General features: G+C 43.0%; 1 protein-coding gene across 11 annotated transcripts in view; it reads right to left on the bottom strand.

Moving 5' to 3' along the window:
* GRIP2 (glutamate receptor interacting protein 2) overlaps positions 1-24,614 on the bottom strand; it is a 364,422-nt gene that overhangs the window by 14,772 nt on the left and 325,036 nt on the right. For all 11 annotated transcript variants that reach the window (XR_014507912.1, XM_083426937.1, XM_083426935.1 and 8 more), the window contains 6 exons: positions 16,111-16,256; positions 15,353-15,433; positions 8,755-8,818; positions 7,268-7,413; positions 6,038-6,182; positions 1,925-2,064 (listed from right to left, as the gene is read on the bottom strand). Coding sequence is in view for 10 of the 11 variants with exons in the window: in XM_083426937.1 (XP_083283063.1) it covers positions 1,925-2,064; positions 6,038-6,182; positions 7,268-7,413; positions 8,755-8,818; positions 15,353-15,433; positions 16,111-16,256 (722 nt within the window). In the remaining variant the exon portion in view is untranslated. The remainder of the gene's footprint in view (positions 1-1,924; positions 2,065-6,037; positions 6,183-7,267; positions 7,414-8,754; positions 8,819-15,352; positions 15,434-16,110; positions 16,257-24,614) is intronic.

Raw genomic sequence — 24,614 nt, 5'->3', positions numbered from 1 at the left:
CACAAAAATGCATCATATTAGGGGAAATTGCTTTAAAAAAATGTGTACATTAGTCAAAACTGCATACAAAAAGGTATATTTAATAGGAGAAATTCTGACAAATTTTCATGGGGATTAAAAAAACAGTAACTGCAAATTGCTGCAAAAACGTGGCAAACTGAATTTAAGATTAAAATAGTGAGAAAGTGAAATTGACAGATTTGACCATCCTTAGGCGCAGGTATTTCTCTCTAGGGATCTGAGGTGACCTACCTGTCAGGAGTTGATCAACTCCAAACACACACACACACACACACACACACACACACGGCTTTACTTTTATAGTTGTAAAATTAAATATTTTTAGAAACACCACAAGTCTCAAGTTCAGTCTCCTCCTAAATCGAGTCAAACCTGCAAAGTGCTGCCTCTGCAACCTCTTGAGGAAGTTCCACAGCAGAAGAGTGTTTTTAAAGCACAACGATTTTAGTGGTAGCTTCTGCTTCCAGCAGAAACTGGGAACTACCTCTCTCCTCAAACACTTCAATTCCCCCCCACCCACCCACCCCCAGTTGGCTCTAGGCAGGTCACAGGTCTTTTGAAGAAAAGGAAAAAAGAGAAAAGTGAGTGAGACTGGAGAGAAGTACAATAATGTATTGCAGCTGTCTTTGTTTATGGATGTCAGTACAACTCCTTGCAGCAGGAAAGAGACTTAAAGGAGATCAGAGGTGAGGGAGGTGTTTTATCTCTGCCAGAGTAAAAAGTGCTAAGAAAGCAAAAGGAAAAGCAAGTAGGAGATCTAATTTATCAGTGGTTAGGAAGGAAAGTAGGAGGGACTGCACCCGGAAAATCCTCTGTGTTCATGAAGAGCTGAAAGACTGAATTAGAGAGGGAGGAAAATGGATGTGATTGAAATCTAATGGTCCCTTCAAGCATGAAAATTAAATTGCATGGTTACACTGTCAAGTTGTCTTCATTAAAAGCAAAGAACAGAAGGACAGAGGCCTATTTCTCAATTTTACACATGAACATCAGTCAGGACTTTAAAGTGAACTTCAGTCCTTTCAAGACATTGGCTGAGCTCCTTAGTTTGGCAGGCCAGGTTGCTGCTGCATCAGAATTTCAAAAGTAAGGGACTCTGCAGAGACACAGAGTCTGATGTGAGATGCTTGACTGACAGGTGGTTGGCAGTGAAGGATGCCGATTAAGTTTTCCCCCAATTGGCTTTTCAGCAATTCTTTCAGAAACTTAATGCTGCGTCAAAGTGAGGCTGCTCAAACAGTGTTAAGGAAGGAGGGGAGAAATAAAAATCACTTTCCACATTGGCAGGTCTGAAGATGTTTTTTAAAGGGAAGCAGACAGCTCAAAATCTAGTCAGCTTCTTGAACAGATTCTCAAGTGGGTGCTTGAGATTATACCTGTCAATGGAGTCACCTATTGATCTTGGTGCTTTCGCCTCCTTCTCCTTGTTTTAAAGAAGTCTCCCAAGGAAACTAAGACATTTCCCCACAATCCAGTAGTCCAACACAACAGGGGCATTAACAGGAATAGTATTAAAGGGAACAGCAGTTTAATAATGTAGACAGAGGATGCAATCATTATACAATGCATTTATGCCTTGACCTCATATATTTTTAAAGGTCCCCCAGCCATCCTTATGTCACGCATATGGCATCATGCACCATGTGACATCACCTCCCCCCAATTCTCCTTCAGAAGCTGGTGCCTCTGAGCAGAGCAATACATTTGGCACCAGCTTGGCTGCAGGAGTTGCCAGAAGGAGGCATACAAGGCATACAACCAGTGTCATCCAAGAGAGTCTGGATTTGGCCAGTGACTGCCCAAGAACCTTGTCCAAGAAGTGGAGATTGCTACATTGATCTGTACTGATTTTGGCTCCAGGTGTGCCAGATGATACACACAGATTTTTAGAATGAGAACTTACTTTCGGTTTGCTTCTTGATCTTCAGAGTTACAGTTTCTCCAGCCATCTGGAGTAGATGAATGGCTTCACTCAGAGGCTTCCCCTTAAGGCTTACATTATTAATAGCTAATATCCGGTCTCCTACATGGATAGCTCCAGTCCTAAAGAACAAGCAAATGAAAATTCCAACTGTTATGCAAGACAGTAATTTCATTAAACCAGCCCATAAATAAAGATATCCATGTTCAGTTGATGGATGCACATGTGGCAAGATTTAAAGTTCTGTGGTAATCAGAAGAAAAACATGAAAACAAATGCACAACTACCGTATTTTTCGCCCCATAGGGCGCACCGGCCCATAGGGTGCACCTAGTTTTTTTTTGGGGGGGGATAAAGAATTTTTTTTTAATTTCCCTCCCAGGCACGGGGCTGGGGCGCGGGAAGCCTGAGCTTCCCCCAACCCCAGCCCCCAGAACAGGCTGCTATCCGCAAGCCTAGGGACGAATGCAGGCTTTCACTGAAGCCTGGAGAGTGAGAGGGGTCGGTGCGCACCGACCCCTCTTGTTCTCCAGGCTTCAGGCAGCTCTCCGCAAGCCATAGGAGCCCAGCGTGACGTTGCGCTGGCCTCCCCAGGCTTGCGAAGAGCTGCCCAAAGCCCGGGGTGCGCTCTGCTGCGCGCCCCAGGCTTCGGGATGCAGGCAGCTCTCCGCAAGCCGTGGGAGCCGGGCGCAACTTCCTGCTGGGCTCCCATGGCTTGCGGAGAGCTGCCCGAAGCCTGGAGAGCAAGAGGGGTCGGTGCGCACCGACCCCTCTCACTCTCCAGGCTTCAGTGAAAGCCTGCATTCGCCCCATAGGACGCACACACATTTCCCCTTCATTTTTGGAGGGGAAAAAGTGCATCCTATAGGGCGGAAAATATGGTATTTACAGATTAGCAGGCACTTCTCCCAATTCAGTGATTTATAATGGAAAGAGAAGCCCATGTATTCACCCATACTGCACATAATGCTTCTCATTCATCTATAAAGGCTGATCCATGAATTCCAATTGAAACAAACGAACAAAACCCCCAGACCTGTATATGCATATATCTGCATAGACAATCTGTCAGGGTTTGGGAACCTTCACTTCTTGGGCCCCATTAGGTCCAGCACAGATCCCAAATTGGCCCATGGGGTGGTTTCTCACAAACCATCCACACACCTGACATCATATGTCATATGGACATGGATTTAAGGGAGCTCTCAATTGCTCCTTGGCCAGCTGACTGGGAGCCATGCTGGGATCAGCTACACCAGGGAGTTCCCCAATGGGCTTTGAACCCAAGCTGCGTCCTCTGCAGAGGGGGAAATTCTCCATTTATAAATACTGTGTTTTTACTTCTGCAGAGACATCAAAGTGGTTACCAATCAGCTGTTTGGTGGTTACAGCAATCTCCTTTGAAGATGCCCTTTCAGCGATAGTCAGCTGATTGGTGCTAGAGGGTGCATTCAGAGTGGCTTGCTGTAACCACCAATCTGCTGATCAGTGACCTCCTTTGAACTGTGACAGGTTTCAACCACCTGCAGTCATTATGATGCCATGTGAGCAGCAAGTGGGAAGTCCCTTTGCCCTCACTGCCATGGGAAGAAGCCACAGCCAATGTCTGACATCATGATGTCAAGAATACCTGTAAAAAAAAAAGGGTTGCCATAGCCAATCAGAACAAATGGCAGTGAAGTCAAAGAAGGCAGAAGGTAGTGATGTCAAATAAGAAAGGGGGGGAGGGGGTAACATTGCCCCAGAGTAGCAGGCAGAGGAACAAAAATGTGCCAAGCAGCAGAACGTCATCCAAATGTTTGGTGAGGCCAATATTTTGCCTTGTCATTTGTCTGGCTATGGTGAATAGACTAATTTTGAGTTGCATTACAGAATGTATGGTGCCCATAATAAAAGATATGATTCACCTATGAACACTACAAAACATACAAAACACAGTGAAGATGGTATAAAGCCAGTGTGGTGTAGTGGTTAAGAGCGGTAGACTCGTAATCTGGGGAACCAGGTTCGCATCTCCGCTCCTCCACATGCAGCTGCTGGGTGACCTTGGGCTAGTCACACTTCTCTGTAGTCTCTCAGCCCCACTCACCTCACAGAGTGTTTGTTGTGGGGAAGGAAGGGAAAGGAGAATGTTAGCCGCTTTGAGACTCCTTCGGGTAGTGATAAAGCGGGATATCAAATCCAAACTCTTCTTCTATAAAGAAAGAGTATTCCTCAGGGAAGTGACCCATTCAATTTGATCCGGGCTTGCTTGACTTTAGTAATTCATCTAAATAGACTGTGAACTACAAAGGGTTGAGTGAGTTTCACCTGACCCTTGGGGTGCTGCACACGGAGACCACAATAATAAAGGCTGCCTTTGCATGACCTAAGTACACCATCCAGCTCACAGGTGGAATTCAAGGTACGGCTCAACTGTGGGTTGTTTTCCAATGGATGCAAAGGCCAGTTGTGTCATATCCTCCATTTAGATCACAGTTATTCCATTAAGCTACAGCTGCAACAGACATTCATTTCCTTGCATGCTCTAAATTGCACTACAACTCAAGTGTTGGTTAAGTACACAGAGACCAATGGCCGGCCAGTTTCAGAATGCTTGCTGTACCCATGTCCATTTTCCTTGTGCTTCTGCTGTTCTAGCCATCAGCTGTGGTAAAATCTCCAAGAATTGTCATTTAAGCATATTTTATCTTCCCATCAGAAGAGTGTCTTAGCTACTCCACTCCCTTCCGGGAGTAAATTACTTTTGCTTGCAGATCTCCCAAACAAAAGAACGCTGTCTATTTTCAGTCACAGAAAACAAAAGCTTAGCACACAGAACAGCAATCAGTTTTGGAAATCTTGTTTGTTGGCAGCTTATAAGGATATAATTCAACTTCTTTATATTTTATGCTCTCTCTCCCCCCACCCTGCTTTTTCCTTTGAGTCAGGATTGATTTCTCAGCTATCCACTAGAGGTCACTATGGTGCCAGTTTAAATAGCAAAGTTAACTTTATTTCCAAACAGTGGATTAGTGAAGTGAAATTATAAAATTCCTCTGTTTTCAATAGCAGCTGAATGGATTGGTATAAATTATGGCTCAAAAATTCTGGGAAGGGAATGTGCATGGGCCCAAAGATTCACCTTGTATCTATTTTGTTTTTAAACAAAACAAATTTCTGAATTGCACTATGCTTTTTACACTTCGATCTGCGCTCCAGGTTCCGAGCCATTCTGTATACAAGTGATGTTCTGCGTTCTCCATTCATTACAACTGGGAAATATAAAAAATGGGTGCTGTTTGCAAATATGGCCGCCCCTTCTGAGGAAATGAAGCCTGCCCAATTTCAGAATGATAGTTGCAGGGGTTCTCCTGCAAGGACAGACGTTACCAGTTTGCAGTGGTTACATGTGAACGGGGTGATGGTGGTGAAAAAAACAAAGGATCCACAGGAAAAACTGAGGGGTGTGGGGGGGGGGGAAATGTCATGTACCCCCAGCAATTTCACAAACATGTAAACAAACAGTCCACAAATTACAAGCGGGATAGCTCAGTTGGTTAGGGCATGGTGCTGATAATGCTAAGGTTGCAGGTTCAATCCCCATATGCTACAGCTCCATATTCCTATATTGCGGGGGGTTGGATTAGATGAACATCAGGGTCCCTTCCATCTCCATGATTCTAAGGTTATGTGGCTGCACATTTTGAACACAGCACTCCTGATTGGTTCCTTGCTTGTAACTGTCACACACACACACGTTGCACAAACATATCCACCAATGCATAAACATAATAGCACTGAATATACTACCTGGAAGAAGCTTCACAGTTTCCCCAAGCAACACAAAATTGCCCGTTGGGAGCTCAGAAACTGTGACAGCCATTCAGCACACAAACCTCTCATGTCTCCTCTCAAGATCACGTGCAACCAAGTTCTCTCTCCTCTCTTTCCTTACACGCACAGCCACGTAACTGTGCAGAAAGAACTACACCACCCACGTATGCAGGCTCTATTTAATTCAGTGGTACAAATGAGCAGAAGAGCTTCCCAGTGGATTACACCCGGAGTATCATTATATCATGCCTGCCCATTAGGATGCAAATTGCAACTCACCTTTCCGCCAGCCCTCGTTTTGTCAGTCCTGAAATGACAATTGGGTCAAAAGGCTCCTCGGTCCCTGAAATAGTGATTCCCAGGGGTCCACCGTATCTCTTTAGCTCCACTGTGTAGATGATAGCACCAGTTGTTTCTTGCTCATCTGTTAAGAGGAAAGGAGGGCTCTGATTATAGAAATCACCCTAAACTAAAGGAACTCCTGAGATTAGTCCTAGATCATCTAGAAGATACAGGCTGATTATAAACTTCCATTAGACCTACTGCTTGTTCTTTCCAGTTATCAAAAAAACCCAGTAACCGCCAAAGAGGATTGGGAAATGATCATTTATTGCTTAATAGCTAGTAGCATGTGATTACTAATTTCATTATAATACAGGAAGGAATGAAGTGCATATTTTAATTTTTTTCCTCCCCGCTTCCTACAATTTCCCATGAATTCTAATTGTTATTGATACAAAATACCTTTAACTTGTAGTCACTGATCTAAGTAATGCATCAATTCGTATTTGTAATTAATTTTGGTATATATGCTTTGATGCAACTTTGCTAATTAATATATCCAGAAACAATTATCTGAGTGTTTATTGCCATTTGGATTTTAATTTTAAGGAATTGCTGCGTGCCACATGCTTTAATTCAAACAAATATATATCCCAATGCAACCATGTTAAAACAGTTTAAAGATGAAAATGAATAAAAACGATGTCACAAAGAAAAACAATAAGGAAAGGAAAACAGGTGGAATCTGAAAGTATTGGACCATACATAACTGCATTTATTAGCTAGGCAATTTTGTTTCCATTAATATACCTATGTTTCTAATAAGGCCATTTAGATACTGGTACTCTGTTCAATGCATAAACACTTATTTAATAATGATAAGGAATCTTCAAGGTATGCATCATAGCTGTCAACTTTTCCCTTTTCTTGCGAGGAATCCTATTTGGAATAATGGAATTTCCCTTGAGAAATGGAAAACGTTGACAGCTATGGTATGCATCAAACCTCAAAGTATTTCCTAGCAAAAGAGTAAGTAACTTTTAAGCCTTAGAATAGGTTTGTAGGCACTTGCTGTGTGCACATGCGCACCAACACATGAATGCACAGGCACATGTACACACTCATTACTTGAATAATGGTTTTCCAGTTTCTCTGCCAGGCTTTTCTTAAGTATTGGAGTGTTTTATTAAAATGGCTCAGAAACAGCTTGATTCAGTGCTTTCGTACCAGAATTATCCTCATCCTTCCTGATCTTCAATTTGACAAGTTCTTCACACTGCTTTAAGATCTGCACCGCATCCTCCATTGAGCAATTGTCGAGTCGGATATTATCAATGGCTAACAGCTTGTCTCCGGGCTCTAAGGTGCCAGTCCTGTGAGCAATGGGGGGAAAAACAAGCCTGTGTTTAACACATTCCAAATAGCTGCATACTTAGTTCTTCTCCAAGAGCTGTTGCAGTACTGTGGGTGATATGGCAACTCTTCTGCAGCAGAGAATTTGCCCAGGTTAATGATTAAAAAAAAACAAGATATTTCTGCATAGAAACAGGTTCAAATAACTAAAATCCAGCCTGAGAATACACCTCATTATTAGCAATTCCCTCAACTGGTGAAAGTTAGGCAGCCTTTCAACATTTCAATTGGGGTACCTTAAATAAGTGAGAAAATAAAAAAACGAGTCACAGGTAAATGTGAAGGAAGCTGGTGTCAAGAAAGTGTTTTGTGAATTACAGTTTTCTCCATACATCATGAAAGGACATAGGGGGGTGCTCTTATTGGCTGTCCTCATCTCTCATGGTGCGTCATCCAGAGCAGAGGTAGCCAACTTGTTGCCCTACAGATGCTTGACCACAACTCCCATCAGCCCTGATCACTGGCTTTGCTGGCTGGGGCTGATGGGAGTTGTAGTCCAACAACATCTGGAAGCCTCCATGTTGGCTACGTCAAAATAATATAGACCAGTTTATACTGTATGTAACTCAGAGAGCAAACTCTTAATGCATGCATGTTCTACTTTTATATAACAAGGCAGTGCTGGCAACACTGCTTGTACTGGAATCAAGTAGGCTTAAGTGAGATTCCAGGAGTCAGTATGCTTATAAAATACTAATTTATTAAAGCCAGCACTGTACTCTAATTAGACCTACTTCTATACTGAGGCCAAAGGAAATGTCAGGCCATGGCACACCTTGTGAATAACTTCAGCAAGTCTAATTACGCACAGGAGGAGAATATGCAAACATCTGTGAACTTCGGAAGACATGGAAAATGTTTGGCGTTACAGTTCATTGGTCCTGATGTTTGGGAAGGAGCCATTGCTTGGAGGAAGAACGCACATACTTTGCACAATGAACGTCCCAGTTCAACCCCCAACATCTTAAGCTGAAAAGATCTCGGGAGGCTGGACTGGGAAAGAGCTTTGCTGTTGCCTTCAGGCCCTGCTTGCTGGCTTCTTATAGGCATCTGGTTGGCCACTGTATGAACAGGACGTTGGATTGGATAGGGTGATCCAGCAGGGCTTTTCTTATGCTTATTCTTTGTATCTCTGACATCTATTTTTCCTCTCCTCATTCTTCTTATATTCTTAGAACTGCAGATAGTCAGAGCAGACAATATGGGTACAGGTGGCTTGGAAGGGTCTTCATATGTCTTAACTGGGTTCAGCTGATTTAGTGTCTGAGACTTGTAAGTGGAAAATTAGATTCTTCACTTACCTGTGTGCTACACTTCCCTTCTTGATATCAGAGATAATTAAAGGCTCCCCAGACTTTCTGCTTGCTGTTGTGAGAGAGATACCACAGAGTCAAAACTCAATCTGTACCTCTAGGATAATCTTTAGCATTACACTAACTTCACAAAGTAGGCATTATACAAGTCTTTGGAATTCAAAATTGAATGGAAGATTCATGCTGAGAAAGCCTAACACTTGGCCTAAAGTTTATTAAGCATTGGCATTGACAGGCACTTTAAGAACAACACATTTCTACACACTTATCCCCAAACAGGAGATATCTTTCTGGCCTTTCATGGCGTCATGATGAAGGCAACAATATAAGCCCGTGTGGGGCAATGGTTAGACTGGAGGACCCCCAGGCTTGAATCCCCAATCAGCTGTGGAGAGTAGGAGGGGGGAGAACTACCACAACTTGATTTATCTTATGATCCAAACAACCGAGTCGTATTCACAGAGACCAATGACCTGGACAAGAAAAGAGTAAGAAGGCATCGATTTCTGTTCAGACCCTTGTTTCGTCTCATGCAGCACTGTTTCTGCTCCACTGCAGTTTGACTGCCAACAGAAGCTATACAATTCCCCTCATGAATTGTCTGATACAGTAGAATCTTACATAATTCATTACGTGGTTAATTTATCATCCTGTTACTCCACACCATTTATTTAAACACAAATACCATTCATTTCAATGCAAAGGAAATGCAATGAAGCTTGGGGAGGGGAAGTTATTGATTATGCATCATTTGCGGACTGAAAAGAACAAGAGAAGCAAATATTGATCATATTTGCTGGACTGATTTCTGCTCCAGACGTGGGACGAATAAGCAAAAAGAAGCAATTTCCATTCCCGTCAGAATCCTCCAACATCCCTAACAAAGGGTGAGCGCAGATGGCTCCAGGAAAACTAGGCTTGGGAAGCAAAGGGGTGGCAAGAACCATTATTAGGAGAGCAATAAAGAAATCCAAGTGACCAAAAGCTGGAGAGGTGGTGAATGGGGGTAAGAGGAAATACTGTGGAACACCCACCACCCTTCAGCTATCTTTGATGGTGCAACCTTTTCCTCCTCCTGTAGCAGGAGTATTACAGTGGACAGATCCACAAAGATAGCTAAGAGTAAAGGGTGGGGGGCAGAGCAGGTGTCCTAGAGATTCCACATACAACAAGATGATGTACCCATAGAGTAGGGACGGGGAACATTTTCCAGTGCAACGTTCCCTTGTGAGCACCCTTTCAGAGGCTGCATGCTAGTTGTGGGGAAGGCCAGAGATAAAAGTGAATGGAGCAACACATGTGACTATTATCTTTGCACAGCAGGCTGCGTTCCAGTCACACAAAATCCAGAGGTTCCAACACACATGTCCCACCATTGCGTCCTCCCTCCAGGCAGGCAGCAGGCACTATCGCAGCTCACGGACAGATCCCAAGCAGGCCTGAGGGCCACATTCAATCCATTGGCCTGAAGTTCCCCCAGCCCTGTCACATAGGACTGTAGAGGGAATCCAAGAGTACGGCTTCTTGCCAGGAAGCATTTCACTTCATTATCTTTTTCTCAGCCACATCTGATTGTGGGCAGACCAGGACATCCGATACCTGTTTAAAACTGAGGGCATTTTTACCACAGAAATAGTATAGAGGGAGATAGCAAGAATCAGTTCCAAAGCTGTTCAGATCTTTCTCCTGTTCTTTTCCCCTTCCTAGTTGAACAAATTCGCCTCTATTGAATAATATAAAAATGCAATTAGTCAGTACCTATGCATAGTCCTAGAGGAACACGGGTGGCGCTGTGGGTTAAACCACAGAGCCTAGGACTTGCCGATCAGAAGGTCGGCGGTTCAAATCCCCGCGACAGGCTGAGCTCCTGTTGCTCGGTCCCTGCTCCTGCCAACCCAGCAGTTCGAAAGCACGTCAAAGTGCAAGTAGATCAATAGGTACCGCTCCGGTGGGAAGGTAAACAGCGTTTCCGTGCACTGCTCTGGTTCGCCAGAAGTGGCTTAGTCATGCTGGCCACATGCCCGGAAGTTGTACGCCGGCTCCCTCGGCCAATAAAGCAAGATGAGCGCCGCAACCCCAGAGTCGGCCACGACTAGACCTAATGGTCAGGGGTCCCTTTACCTTTATGCATAGTCCAATCAACCATTATTATAGCATATCAGCAATAGTAGAAGTAGGCAGAAAGGTCTAGCACTGCAATTCTCTACACATGTACTCAGAAGTATAGCTAGCCGAGTCCAATGGGTCTTACTCCCAGCCATTTCCCAGCATTTATTAAGGTTAACTTGTTGAAGGGCTCTTACAGATAGCAGAGGCATAAAATAATCCAACTCTCCATGAATTGGCCTTGCAATTGCCCCAAACAACTCTTCTCTCATCAAAGTTAGACATGCACACTAGGCCTACATTTGTCCTGGTACAACATACATTATTGCTGAATGCAGCAACCCACTCACTAATAAGCACAAAAGAAGATACCATCAGAGAAGAAATAATTCGGTCTCTGGAGCTGGCTTGTCAATGGCAAAATTTGAATTACGCTTTTCAAAACAGGCTTAATGATATTTAATTTGGATGTAGCGACATAGGTCTAGGAAGCTGTTCTGCATACCGGTAATTAAAAGAATTTCCAGCCCAGAATTCAACAGAACTGGTAACAATTCAATTTGCTTTAAATAGTCACATATAATTAGAACACTTTACCAAAAAAAAAAAAAAAAAAAGCTTAATAATATTAAACAAGGCAAACTCTCCTCTTAAAAGTAATTCAGTATCGTACTGATTGTTCTGTGATGCTCCTCCCAATATGCAAATCATACAAACTAATTTAGGGGACTACTGATCAGCAGTCAATTAGTATTCAATTAACCTTACTAAATCTTATTAGCCAAATTAAACTCTCATGGGCAAGCGCCACCTCTTCCTGTTCACTACTCAGGTTTTCTTTCAGCTGGCCTTTAATCCAATGCTGAAATTGGAATGGGTTTGCTTTGTTTTTAATTCATGGAGCCATTATATGCAGCTCAGGCTTATTATATGGCAATTCATATTAAAGGCTTCATGTATATCTCCATTCTATTCTACCAGAACTCCACCATGCCTTCTTGAGTTGTGAATGAAAATGACATTGTCCTTGTTTCCTATGGTTCTATGTACTATAGCAGGGGTGGGAAACCATTTTGGCCTGGCAGGCAGATCCCACTCCCATAGGTCAATTTTTACAGGTGGGTGGGGCAACTTGCCTGTCAATCACTAGGACATCAGGTGATTGACAGGTGAGTTGTCTCGCCCTCTTGTAAAAGTCCCTTGCGCAAAGCTTGAAAACCACAGCGTAAGCGACTTTGCAGGCTTTCTGCTTGGAACTTGGCATAGCTCTGACAGTAGAGAATGAGACTCTTAACCTCAAGAGTCGTGGGTTTGAGCCCCACATTGGGGGGGAAAGATTCCTACATTGCAGGGGGTTGGACTAGATTGGCCCTTGCGGTCCCTTCCAACTCTATGGTGCTATGACTTTCCCAAGTGCAAAGCGCAGTACTATCAAAGCTGTCTTCTGCAGGGATCAGCTGTACCACGGAGCACCCCATGGCTTGTCAGGTTGCCCAGACTGACAAACTGAAGTTATTCAACATAACAAACTGCGGCTATCCAAGAGTAGAAGCTAAAGCTTGCAGACTTTTGGTCACACAGAAGGAAAGAGAAGGGAGTCAGCCTGGAAGAAGGATGGCTTTGTTCATATCTTGCTAAACCAAAATTCAGTGTGATGTCTGAATGCAGCCTGTATGATTGAGGCTCACCATCCCACCAATTGCTAACTACAGGCTAATCACCTGTTTGGAATTATAATTTCTTTTTTAAAAAGAAACTTCCTTATATAATGCTTCATTGCACCAGAAGACTCATGTGTACGTATGTCTGCGTATGTATGGCTTCTGATCCAAAGTTTCACTGTAGTCTGAGTCTGAGGCTTAGAAGTTAAAATATTCTCCGCAGAAGAAATCTGGAGAAACCTCAATCAAACACTCTCTTTCTTAGGTATTACTACATTAAACCCGCTTAGCTTTGTGACATTTCTGCAGATCAATAACCAGGCATTTTGACAACAGAAATGCAAGCTGTTCTCAAACCAACTTGATGCTATTTCACAAGCTACCCTTCCTGCACCCTGTTCTCCTTCATTGTTGCAGCTGGCAAGTAAAGAGATGTCAGTCTTGCTAGTAACTGCCCCAATTGAGCCCACAACTCGGTCAGCTGGGTGCCTTTGTATGGATCACAGTATTCACACTAAGGGGCATTTAAGGGTGATTCCACGTTTTGAGGGTACCAGCTCATGTCTCAGCACAACAAAAGAGGAAGGATGTTCAACATTCTTATTTACTTTTCCTGATTCGTAGGCATGCTCCCACAATATCTGCAGGGAGCCTGCCTACTTCTGCTTTATGGTATGATAGATGAAGTGTCTCAAAACACATGTCCATTTTGTGTTTTTAATAGGATGCATAATGACTTGGACTGGGAAATTATTCCCCTCAGAGGAGCTTGAGCACATAACTCACATGCACCAGTGACTCTGCCAGTTATAAAACACCTCCTACTATTGATTGAGACAAAGCAGCATTTGGGAAATGTGTAATTAAACAAAGTCTAATACAGCTATAAAGCCACATCTCAGAAACAAAGTGTTCATAAGGGTTTGCGGGGGGAGAGAGATGATTTTAAAAAGCCGTGAGAACTCAAGGATAGCTGAGGAACACAAATATACACAGGACAAAATACATTTCAGGTCTGAATTACAAAAGAGGAGCAGTCAGCATAAAAATCTACTACTACTAGAATACTTCTGTAGAATCCATTAACTTAAGACAGGGTTTATAAATTAAACATTGTTCTAGCAGGATATTCCTTTCAAGCTCTCCTCCAAATCCTGAATACAGAACAGAACAATTCACAAAGCTGTTTCTGAGGAGGGTTAAATTCCGCTTCACATACTACCAATGTACATGTGTTGAAAGTCTCCCCTGTCTGCGGTAGTAAGATCAGGGCTTCTAACATGATTTTCAGTGCTAGTCTTAAAACCGCAGTCTTTTCACATAAAAATCTACTCCTGGTGTTCCTCCCCTCTAGGTTTTGTTGGTTTCAGCTGCCTCAGACTGCAATCTTAAACACACTGACCTAGGAATAAATCCCACTGAACTCAATGGAGCTTACTTCTGAGTCGATATGCATAGGATTGCACTTTAATTTATGAAGGAGGAAAAGGACTTACTGACATTGCTATTACTAAACTGTTTGGTGTCAACCACAAATCATTTGGTGAGATCACAGGTCCTTTTCAAACTTGTGCCAACTCCTGAGGTAGATTCTACCACATGGTAAAACGTAGACCCAAATGAAAAAAGTTTTCATCACATTGAAAGGAAACATATGAATTGATCTTGACCTGCTTACAAGTTCAAAATATTTTGTGAAACTTATACAGTACAGGAAGAGTTTTAATAATGATTAGACAAAATGATGTCTTGCAAGATGTAACCCTCTCAAGCAATCCTTGGAAAAGCTATTTTAACTAAGACTTTAATTAAAGTATTTGAATTAAATTATTCCAGCTGAGGCCAGAAAAGGCACATTACATATTACACAACTTATTTTAAAAGGACCAGTTGTTTACTCCACTTACTGCAAAACTCAGCAAGTATCTGTTTTGCAGCAAGTATCACATGCTTTGATCACCTGCACTTGACATACCATCATCAGTTACATTCTTGTTTCTTAATTGTTTCATAATTATGTTCATATTCACAAAAGCCCTATGATGCCAGCCACTATTGGTTCCATTTTATAGTCAAGAGGTGGTGATGTAGCTATGGCTATTTAGTTTTATTTTTAAGTATGCACTCATCTGGAATTTGAATATTAAATATAATGGTCACAACACTAGATGCAGCCAGGAACTAATCTGATATAATTCTACTAAGATGCCTTGACTGATTTAAGTGTGAACTTTGGATAAATATCAAAATGTGAAACTATTAGGATTTATTGAAATTACTAATTTTTGGAATAAAAAGGTAAAGGGACCCCTGACCATTAGGTCCAGTCACGGCCGACTCTGGGGTTGCGGCGCTCTTCTCGCTTTACTGGCTGAGGGAGCCGGCGTACAGCTTCCGAGCATTGGGCCAGCATGACTAAGCCGCTTCTGGTGAACCAGAGCAGTGCACGGAAATGCCGTTTACCTTACCGCCGGAGCGGTACCTATTTATCTACTTGCACTTTGACGTGCTTTCGAACTGCTAGGTTGGCAGGAGCTGGGACCAAGCAACGGGAGTTCACCCCATCGCGGGGATTCGAACCGCCGACCTTCTGATTGGCAAGTTCTAGGCTCTGTGGGTTAACCCACAGCGCCACCCGCATCCCATATCTTTTGGAATACTGAGTTTATAAATAAAAAGCAGTGACACCCACAGCATTTTGCAGCAGTTGCAGCTTGAAACTATTTTCAAGGGGCAGCACCACACATATGGTGGACCTGGAGAAAACCTGACATGAATACAACTTCTAAGTAAGCAGCTGTAACCTGAGCCATACTTACAGCTGATAGTAATCCCAAGCTCCACACCTCTTTTCTTGGGTAGCTTCACATGAAAGGTACCACTGCTGGGAATGACCGATTCTGTAGAACCAAGAAGATTAGACAAGAAAGGATAATGCAGTTCCACATTGCTTTGCTGAGCTGTGCTGCGTCACTCACAACTTGTGAAGATAAATTGTGGGAGCACGCAGCTAAGAGCTATTTCAAACATCCCATCCCTAACACAAAGATGGTATTTGAAGAGGAGACCATAGTATTAATTAATTCACTTATTTCCATCCCAGACTTCCTGCCAAAGGAGCCCTGGGTAGCCAACACATAAATGGTAAAACAATTAAAACCTCTAAAAACATCTACCAGGTATTTTGTGTGTGTGTATGTGTATATGTATTTGTGTGTGCGTGTGTGTGTGTGGAAAGTATGTTCTCTGCCATTGGGCCACAGTCCCTCTCCTAATTAAGTTCCACTAAAGTTGCAATACCACTGATGGTATGCTTGAGGCTTTCCCAAAGGCTGTTCCAAAAGTATACTGAAGCGATGCTAGAAGCTTGAGGAAAACCCTCTGTTTCTAGCTGCAAGAAGGAGTACTTGTTAAGAAACAACTGAGTTCATGAGCCTGATCTAATTTCTCAACTGCTGAAAACAACCTGGTGCTGCCTCCAAAATCCATTAAATCTGCAGTTTTAAGACATTGTCTGAAGACAAAGAAGCACCATGAAAAGGGAGTTTGGGGCTGTATCAAACAATTGTTTCCATACCTGCTACATCAAATTCAATCTCCAGCACAACCTTGTTAGTAAGTGCTGCATCCCGCAAGAGCTGGTTGGCTTCTTCCATTGTCCCATCTTCTGTTGCAATGCTGTTGATGGAAAGCACCCTATCTCCAACTTGCAGGAGGCCACACCTGCAGTCCAGAGTGGAGGAAAAACATGGGAGAGATCAGGAAAGGCAAGGGACTCATAGAGACCCTCAGGCTCCTTTTTCAAAGACGCCAGTCAGAGCAGTAATAAAGGTGGGCAACCAGAGTATGAGTGTGAGGCACTGGTGGGGATCCTCAGCCCCCCAGGCCTCTCTATGTTTGGTCACTGGGACTCTCCCCAAGCGACACCCCAGGCCATGCTACTCGCAAGCTGGCTCCACACCTTGAAGTACTTTTGCCTGGCTGGAAAGTGATAATGATGTCTCTTGCTCGCCTGGAGGGAGGGACGTGCCTGTGTGTATGCAAAACCCCTGACTTCTGTGTGGCTTGAATGCAGCTTCTTGTACAAAGCTATGAATCACATTCATCACTCCACCCACTGTTGCTTCTGGCCACACCCACTACTAGCAGGTGCCCTACCCCCAAAGAATGTCGATAAGGGAATGTGCCCCTTTGGCTGAAGAGGTCCCCCACTCCTGGTGTGAAGTTCTGAGATGCCCCAACAGAACACAGAATCATCTTTGCACATGAATGATGGAGCCTGACATGTTTTGGAGAATTTTAAGATGTGTTCTGCAAATTAATGCCAGCTCCTGCTGAAATTGTTCCTATTCTTAGATTAAACATCTTCCTGACACCATATATATATATATATATATATATATATATATATATAGTGTGTGTGTGTGTACATATTATGTATCTCACTACAACTAAGATCAAAGCTGTATTGAAGACAGAAAAACTGAGAGGTGCCCTTGCTCTGAAACCATGTCTAATGCCACAAAAGTCACATTAAGCATGCTGGAGCCTACTGGCGCCCAGACTAATGGCACTGAACATTACACACTGCTCTGATTAATATGTGGGTAATAGCACAAGCTACAAGTCTGTGGGTTCACCTCAATGTCTCAACAAATTGGGTAATCATTTATCCCTTGTAATTTCCTCTCTTGAAGCCAAATACACATGGGTGCTGCTTAACAGTGCTGAAAAGCCAATATTATTATAAGACACAATTCCAGGATTGCCTTGGCATGCACTTGGCATAAGGCAACTGCTGCTTGGTGTTTTGCAACAACTAACTCTGATGTTATAGGAGAGCAAGGAGGAGTCAAGCAACTGGCAGAGCACAGCAAGAAATGAAGAGAAAATAAAAACTGTTGAGCAAAAAGGATCTGGGTATGAAACAAGACATCAATCTGTTAATTGTCATTTATGTACTGACACCATGGTGGCATACAACAAATTTAATGAATGAGCTCTGAGGCTTTCCCCAACCCTCTGGAACAGATTTGTGGATGGTGTGGGTATAGGTGAGGGAGAAGAAGTTCAGCTGTGTGAGCAAAGGTTGTTCCACTCATGCAGTCACTTAGTTGCCTTAATCCAGAGGTTCTTATTTTCTGGTTAAAGAGACAACAGTCACACTCCTCCCTTTTCGTAAACTCCCTTCTGTCCAGTAGTTATTATGAATGGCTGGAGAAGTATTTGAGGAATTGCAGAAGCTGCTCTTTTTATCAATTTGAGATGTTTCTAAAGTATTCATCCAGGACTGCGAAGGATCCATTACTTTAACTGCTATTTTTATAACCACTGCACCGTGCTTCTAGGCAATATCGTCAAACCATCTTGTGGAGTACAGATAAGTAGGAGAAAGTCGGTTCTATATATATATTAACATCCTTTTGCTCTATGCATTAGATAGTTTTAATAAGCCGAGTCAAAAGCTTTTTATCTCTCTTATTAGTAGACTGAACAGAGTTAACAGGATGTTTCACACTCAAATCTTGCAGGTATATAAAATTTTGTGACATGAAACCATGATCGCCTAACAAAGGCACTGGCATGAGATGCCACAGTTAACTTCTTCAAAAGTAAATTCAGAATTCCAATCAATGAATTCCCCTCTGCCCCCGGCTTGGCCTCCCTTTGCTGTACTAGACTCATGGAAAACATGAGCCCAACCAAGTCCTACTTGTCTGTGATCCTGGGGAATTTGAGACCTACCACTCCCTTTCAATTTCATAATAATAATGGCTTGTATACCCAGAGGTTCTCAAGTGCAAAGTTCATGGGAACGAATGTGCATGAAGCACTTGCCATTGTTACAGGGACAGTCTGAAAATGTGACCAGCTCTTGTGAAAAAATGCTTTGGTTAGTTTTTTAATCAAGCATTTGGCTTCCTCTTCCTTTGTTGTTTCCAGTTCTTTCACTAAGGCTTTTGTGGAATCCATAAAATTAAAAGAACACACACAAACTGAGACTTCTAAGGACTATATTCATAGGAGCCTTACGCTAGCGACAGTGGCTCAACATGCATTCCACATGTAACAGTGGGAAGCTGCGCTTGTGTGATGGGTGGATAAATTGCAGCCTTTTTTATTTCTTACTAGTGCTTTAGCTGAGATTCCTGCATTGCAGGGGGTTGGACCAGGTGATCCTTGGGATCCCTTCCAACTCTACAGTTCTATGATTCTATTAACAAAGATCTACTTGATGAGCCAATTGCATAAGTGGCACCTGAAACTCTACAAGTCATGTACATTAAAAATAAATAAATAGCAAAAGGCAATTTTTATTTCTGCTGGCTAATGGTACAGAGCAGCGGTTCTCAACCTGTGGGCCCCCAGATGTTGTTGGACTACAACTCCCATCATCCCTGACCACTGGTCATGCTGGTTCTCTTCTACCATGGATTGGAAAGAAGGTGGGAAAGGGGATTTCAAGTGAGGAAATGAAATCCAGAATGGCAGGGAAAGCTCTTGTTTTTATTTAAAAACGCAAGCTGTTAGGGCAAAGGGTATCTAGTTTGGCCCTTGCTTGCAAGCTTGCAGCAAGAAATAATTGCACTTTTAAGGTGCTTCTGGCTGGGAAAGGGGCCGGGGGTAGGCCTTTCCTTCTTCAAAAAGGGCAGCCACACAGAGACTTCCGGGTTGGCGCCATCGCCGAATGGCGGACTCCCTCCGAGCTCCGGAGGGAGTCTGCTCGGCAGGGGCTGGGTCCTACCGCACCGGCGATGCGGGGACCCTTAGAAACCACGGCCACGGAGGCCGTGGACATGGAGACTCGGCTTGCACCGTTAGCGCCCTCCCGACTCGTGAAGGAGCCTTTTTAAAGGCTACGGATCGGGTGCCGGGGAGAAGCGTGGTGCCTTGAGTCCTCTGCTTCCCCTGCTGAGCGCAGCCGCATGCCATCCGGCGGAGAGCGCTGACTTCTTCCATTGAAAATTCGGACTTTTCAACAATAACCCGTGAGTAAATCTGGAAATCGGGTTCAAAAGGAGGAAAAAAGAAATTTTTTTTTCGAATTGGATACGAGCGGGGGGGATTCAAAAAGGAAGTCAGTCCCCTCCCTACTGTAAATTGTCTAAAACAAAGACGGGGAAACCAAGACCCAAAAAGGCTTGCATTGCTGATAAAAATTACAATTCCACGATGGGGAACTACAAGAACTGTGCTGGAGGAGGAACTGGAGAAGGGAAACACAACCCCCCCCCCTGGGAACCGGGGCGATTGAAGAGAGAGCCTGGTGAAAGGAGTCGGAGAGTTCGACAGTTTTCAAAATAGCTGTCAAAGTCGGAAAGTGGAGTGGATTTTATTATGAGAACTTGGCTGGTTAAATTTGCTTCAATTTGCTACAATTTGTTAAAATCTGGATACAAAATGGCGAATATGGATAACAACTTGACTTTTGGACTAGAGGAAACAAAGTTATAACAATCCCCCTCGAGGAGCTTCGGGACATTACAAGGACTGGGAAAGTGGAAAAACACCAATGGAATTTTACAGAACTGGTTACCTTCTGGGAAAGCTGCAAAACGGAAACAACATCTCGTCTGCAGGGTGTTTTCTGCAGACAATAGACTTTTCTATTGAAGAAAGGAAGGGAATGAACGTAAGGTTTTGCCCCTGAACAACAACCATCCCTGCAGACTTACCAAACTTGCGAATTACAACGTTTAAGCAGCGGAACAAAAGGAAATTAGACTACAAACCGGAAAGAACAACGGAGGGAGTTTCACTACAGTTTTCTTAAAGACTGAAGTTAAAGCTTTGGAGAATAATAATAATAATAATAATTTTGATTATCAAAAAATTTATTTCTAATTTTAAAAAAAAAAAAGGGAAAGCCAGCTGGAGTTGGGGAAAAGTTGTGATTTATGGCCTTAAGAATTCCAGGCAGATACTAGGGGTTGATGGTCAGGGGGAAATTAAACCGGGGACAGGGGGGGGAGAACTAAAACTCCAAAGGCTTGCCAACTTTGTTCTTTTTTGTTGAATTGGTCTTTCTTTTTTATTATTCATTATATCTCTTATTTTTTACCTTTTCTATTGTTATTATCTGGGGTGCTTTTTTTTATCAAAAATGGAAATTGTGGAATGAAAGGGGGTGGGTCCTGGGGAAAGAACATTGGGTTGTTTATTATTATTAAGGGTAAAACAAATTAAGCTTTAATTTGAAAGGGGAATTTGTGTGGCCAACAATGTGAAACGGGAATATGGTGGGGGTGGGGGAAGGGGGGAGTCCCATAAGTGATTATGCATTTTTTGAAAAATTTTAATAAATATTATTTAAAAAAAAAAAAAAAAAAGGGCAGCCACACAGTCCTTCCAACTGGACAACAGATGGGACACAAATTAATTTCTAAAGATAGCAGGAAAAATAAGATGGCGAGCCTCCTCTCTTTACTAACTGGAAGGCACACTAAATTAGTTCTACCCACAGCCTCATCGTTGCAAGCAATGACCTGAAACAAAGGTACCCTTGAGGAAAAAGGAATCAAATGGCCTCTGTTTGGGCTCTCAGTGGTTACCCAGCAGCAGAAGCATTTCTCGCTCTGTGGTCATCTCTGAATTACCTCACATAATATACATTCTGGCCTGTTACATGTAAGCGAAGTCAAGGGGAGAGGAAGTGGTGGCAAAAGAATTAAGGGCCTATTACTATAGCACAACTGAAACAAAATGGGAGCCATATGTGTGGTGGGCTGAGGTAAAAAATCACCTCCAGTCAAAACGTATTAGCCTCTTTACCAAGATTAGGGCATAGTTCCACGTAACATAAACTGTGTTTTGAAAGCACACCCTGCGTTATCAGAGGCTCTACGTGCTTTTGGTGAGAGGCTGTCGCTCGGCAGCAAAAGACGTGCTTTGAAGCCACTTCCAGTTAAATAGATAGCACTAGGTTACATGGAGCAAGAACTCCATTGACTTGCCCCGGCAAGCTTTCGTCCTTGCTGTAGTGAGCGTGATTAATGCTCAGAGCTGGGGAAGGAGCTGAGGGGTTGCCTGCACCGCTTTGGAGGTGATCCAAATGCTTTAGTGGGACCACATGACTGTGGAGATGACTCCATGCTCAGGAAAGGGCAGTAGGACTCATCTGCCTTGCGCTCTGCTTTGGAGAGACTCCAAGCAGCTCAGGAGCACCATGTGAAACAGATGAGTTCCAGTCTTCCTCCTGAGCCACCGCAAGCCTCATGCTGCAAGTTGGAAGTGATATGATCACCTCTGAAGCTCAATGAGGCATCATGTAAAACAATACCCCCTCCCCTATATTGGACAACCAAAACTGGAAAACATCTGGATGAAGTGATAGATCAAGCAAGCTGAATGGCAGCGTCATAAGTCCCCATCAAAACTGGTGAGCAGAAACTGCATCTGACTCTGGGAGAGAAATAAGGGTTAGCATCTTGCTATAGAACGGAGGTGTGTGGAGACCCTTAATTTACGTGTGCGCCTACATTTTATGATTCTGATGGTTTAGGCAGAGGTTCTGTTTTGATAAATAGATTTATAGATATTTATTTCTTTGATAGTGTCTGTATGGTTTCGTCATGGCCTTTGGCTAGTACAATAAAGCTTATCTACTACCACTATAGAACGGGATGGGGAACTGATGACACTCCAGTTCTTGCTGGACTCCAATTCCCATCATTCCTGACCACTGGCCATGCAGATGGGAGTTGGAGTCCAACAAAGATGCAAAGGGCCATGAGTTCCCCATACTTCCTGCTGATGTCTAGTGTTGACTCCCGAGGTGCACAAAGACTCAGGGGAGCCTCGGTTGTGTGATCCAGAAATTCTCAGAACTCCTCTTATATCTACACTTTGATTCTATTACACTTTGATTTTATTTTTACTCTCTATGATTTGACAATGCTTGTGTCTGCTACTGCTTTTTGGCTACAAATTATAAACAATATGACATTATTAAAATTATTAAAAAGAAAAAGAGGAGGTAGAATAAGTGTTCATATTCTGACTAGGAGGGGAGAATCTGAAGTGGAGACTCACTGAAGTATCTTGAAAGGAAATATTGTTTTCTCATTCAGCTAGCATAAGCTGAGAAATGGGCCTGTTTACCTCCCCCTTCTCAAAATGACAGCCTTTTAAATTCAAACATTTGCTGTCTTCACGCTGACCACCACGCATGAATAGTGACTGCCAGAACAAGCTCTCTGCACTGTGCATAAAATTGGGTCAACAGATTTGTTTCCATAGGCAGAAATGTGTGCAATGCTCGTACACATAATGGCATCCGTACTGAATTGGAGGCCACAGTCAAGGGATGCTAGCATTGAAGGTGAAGAAGAAAACTGACCTCCTGGAGGTGGGATGAGTTCAACAGCAAAGCTGGAGGCATCAAAATAGGGTTTTAAATAGCATGCACGCATGTGACTTTTAATATGGAGCTCCTTCCCTTGCTTATGCATCAGGGAGCATGAGGGGAAAGCCAGAATGAGTTTCTGTTAAATGCACTGATTTTTTATGACAAAATTACAACACTCTCCACCCTCAAAAGGGGCAGAGAAGAAGACACAGTCTGGGAAACCCCAGAGTAAAACAGTCTGGACTACCAAAATGCTAAACACAGTGTCTGCAAAAGATATATTAACTGTTCAACAGAAGAAGGGGAAAAAAAGTTACCTACTAACTTCTCTGGAGAGTGCTAATATCAAAAGTTGCAAAGGGGAATTGGGAGATGGGGAAATTGTGAGTAAATCTGTTTCATCTCTGATACTGCCCTGTTTTTATCTCTGTGTTTAACCAGCATTTGTTGATGCAAACCGGCTACTCTATCTTGTTTGAATCCTTCTCAAGGGGGAAAAAAATCATTCGCAAGATCTGAAAGGTCAGTATTTGCAGAATGTGTCTTTTAGAGATAAAAGTATTTATTAATTGATTTTCAATATTTCTATATAAAAGAATATTCAAGGTGTCTGCTGCAATCTGGATTTTAAAGGATTTTATATGGGCTAACTTAGGGGAAGAATGAAGGAAAGGTTTACCAAACCGCAAATATCACTAATGGTTAGGGGGTTTTGTTTTTTTTGTTTTGTTTTGTATTGTTCAACAAAACTATCCAGAAGGTAGAAGAAATAGGAGTGTGGGTAGAGCAAGAAAATGAGCAAAGCCATCCAGGGTCACTAGAAACCTGGTCACTGTGGGGTGTAGTGGTTAGTGCCAGACTAGGAACTGAGAGACTGGAGTTCAAATCTCCACTCAGCCATGAAACTCAATGGGTGACTTTGGGCCAGTTACAGCCTCTCAGCCTAACCTATACCTCACAGGGATTAAATAAGGAGGGGGAGAACCATGTTTGCCACCTTGAGCTCCTTGGAGAAATAGTGAAATATAAATGAAACAAACAAACAAACAAACATGGCAGCCAGACCCCAAAAGCATAAAGCAAAATCCGCCCACCTCACACTTCTGTGGCAACGTTTCCTTGGCCCTCTGCAATGAATCTAATCATCCCAACCTCCAGTCTGATTCCTGCTGATGAGTCTGGAGTCTGAAGTCACCTGGCATGAATATTAACCACTCCTGTGCAAATGTGTGACTCACAACGCAGAGCATGGCCCTCCATTTATGGGTTTTGTGCTTAACAATCTATTGGACAAGTAACAAAACCTAGAAATTGATTGGGCCTTCTGCGCACTGCCAAATGTAGCTGGCCACAAGGCATAACCTCAATTAAAAACTCAGGAGTCTTACACAATATGTCCCAAATGAACAATTCCAAAGGATGATGTTGCATTGATTGAACAGGTGGTGCAGTGTAACTTACAGAAGCTACCCTTTGGGGTTACCAGTGATGTTCCAGACCCCGGGTAAAACTGTACGCAGCTTAGCTGGGCAGATATTGTCAATCTCCACATGAATGGAGGGAACAAACAACTAACAAAGCGAATCCTGCCGGGCAGGCGTGGAAGGAAAAAGCTAAATGCATGACTCATTCAATTCAGGCAAGTCCATACAGCACACATTGCTGCTACACATTGCTTTTTTTTGCTTGGAGCTTTCGCAATAGCATAAAAAAACCTGGGCTGATTCCAAGCC

The sequence above is a fragment of the Podarcis tiliguerta genome (assembly GCF_965153285.1).
Source record: "Podarcis tiliguerta genome assembly, chromosome: 2".
Classification (NCBI taxonomy): Eukaryota; Metazoa; Chordata; class Lepidosauria; order Squamata; family Lacertidae; genus Podarcis; species Podarcis tiliguerta.
Note: the sequence above shows the minus strand (reverse complement) of the source record. Positions and strands in the feature narration are given on the sequence as shown.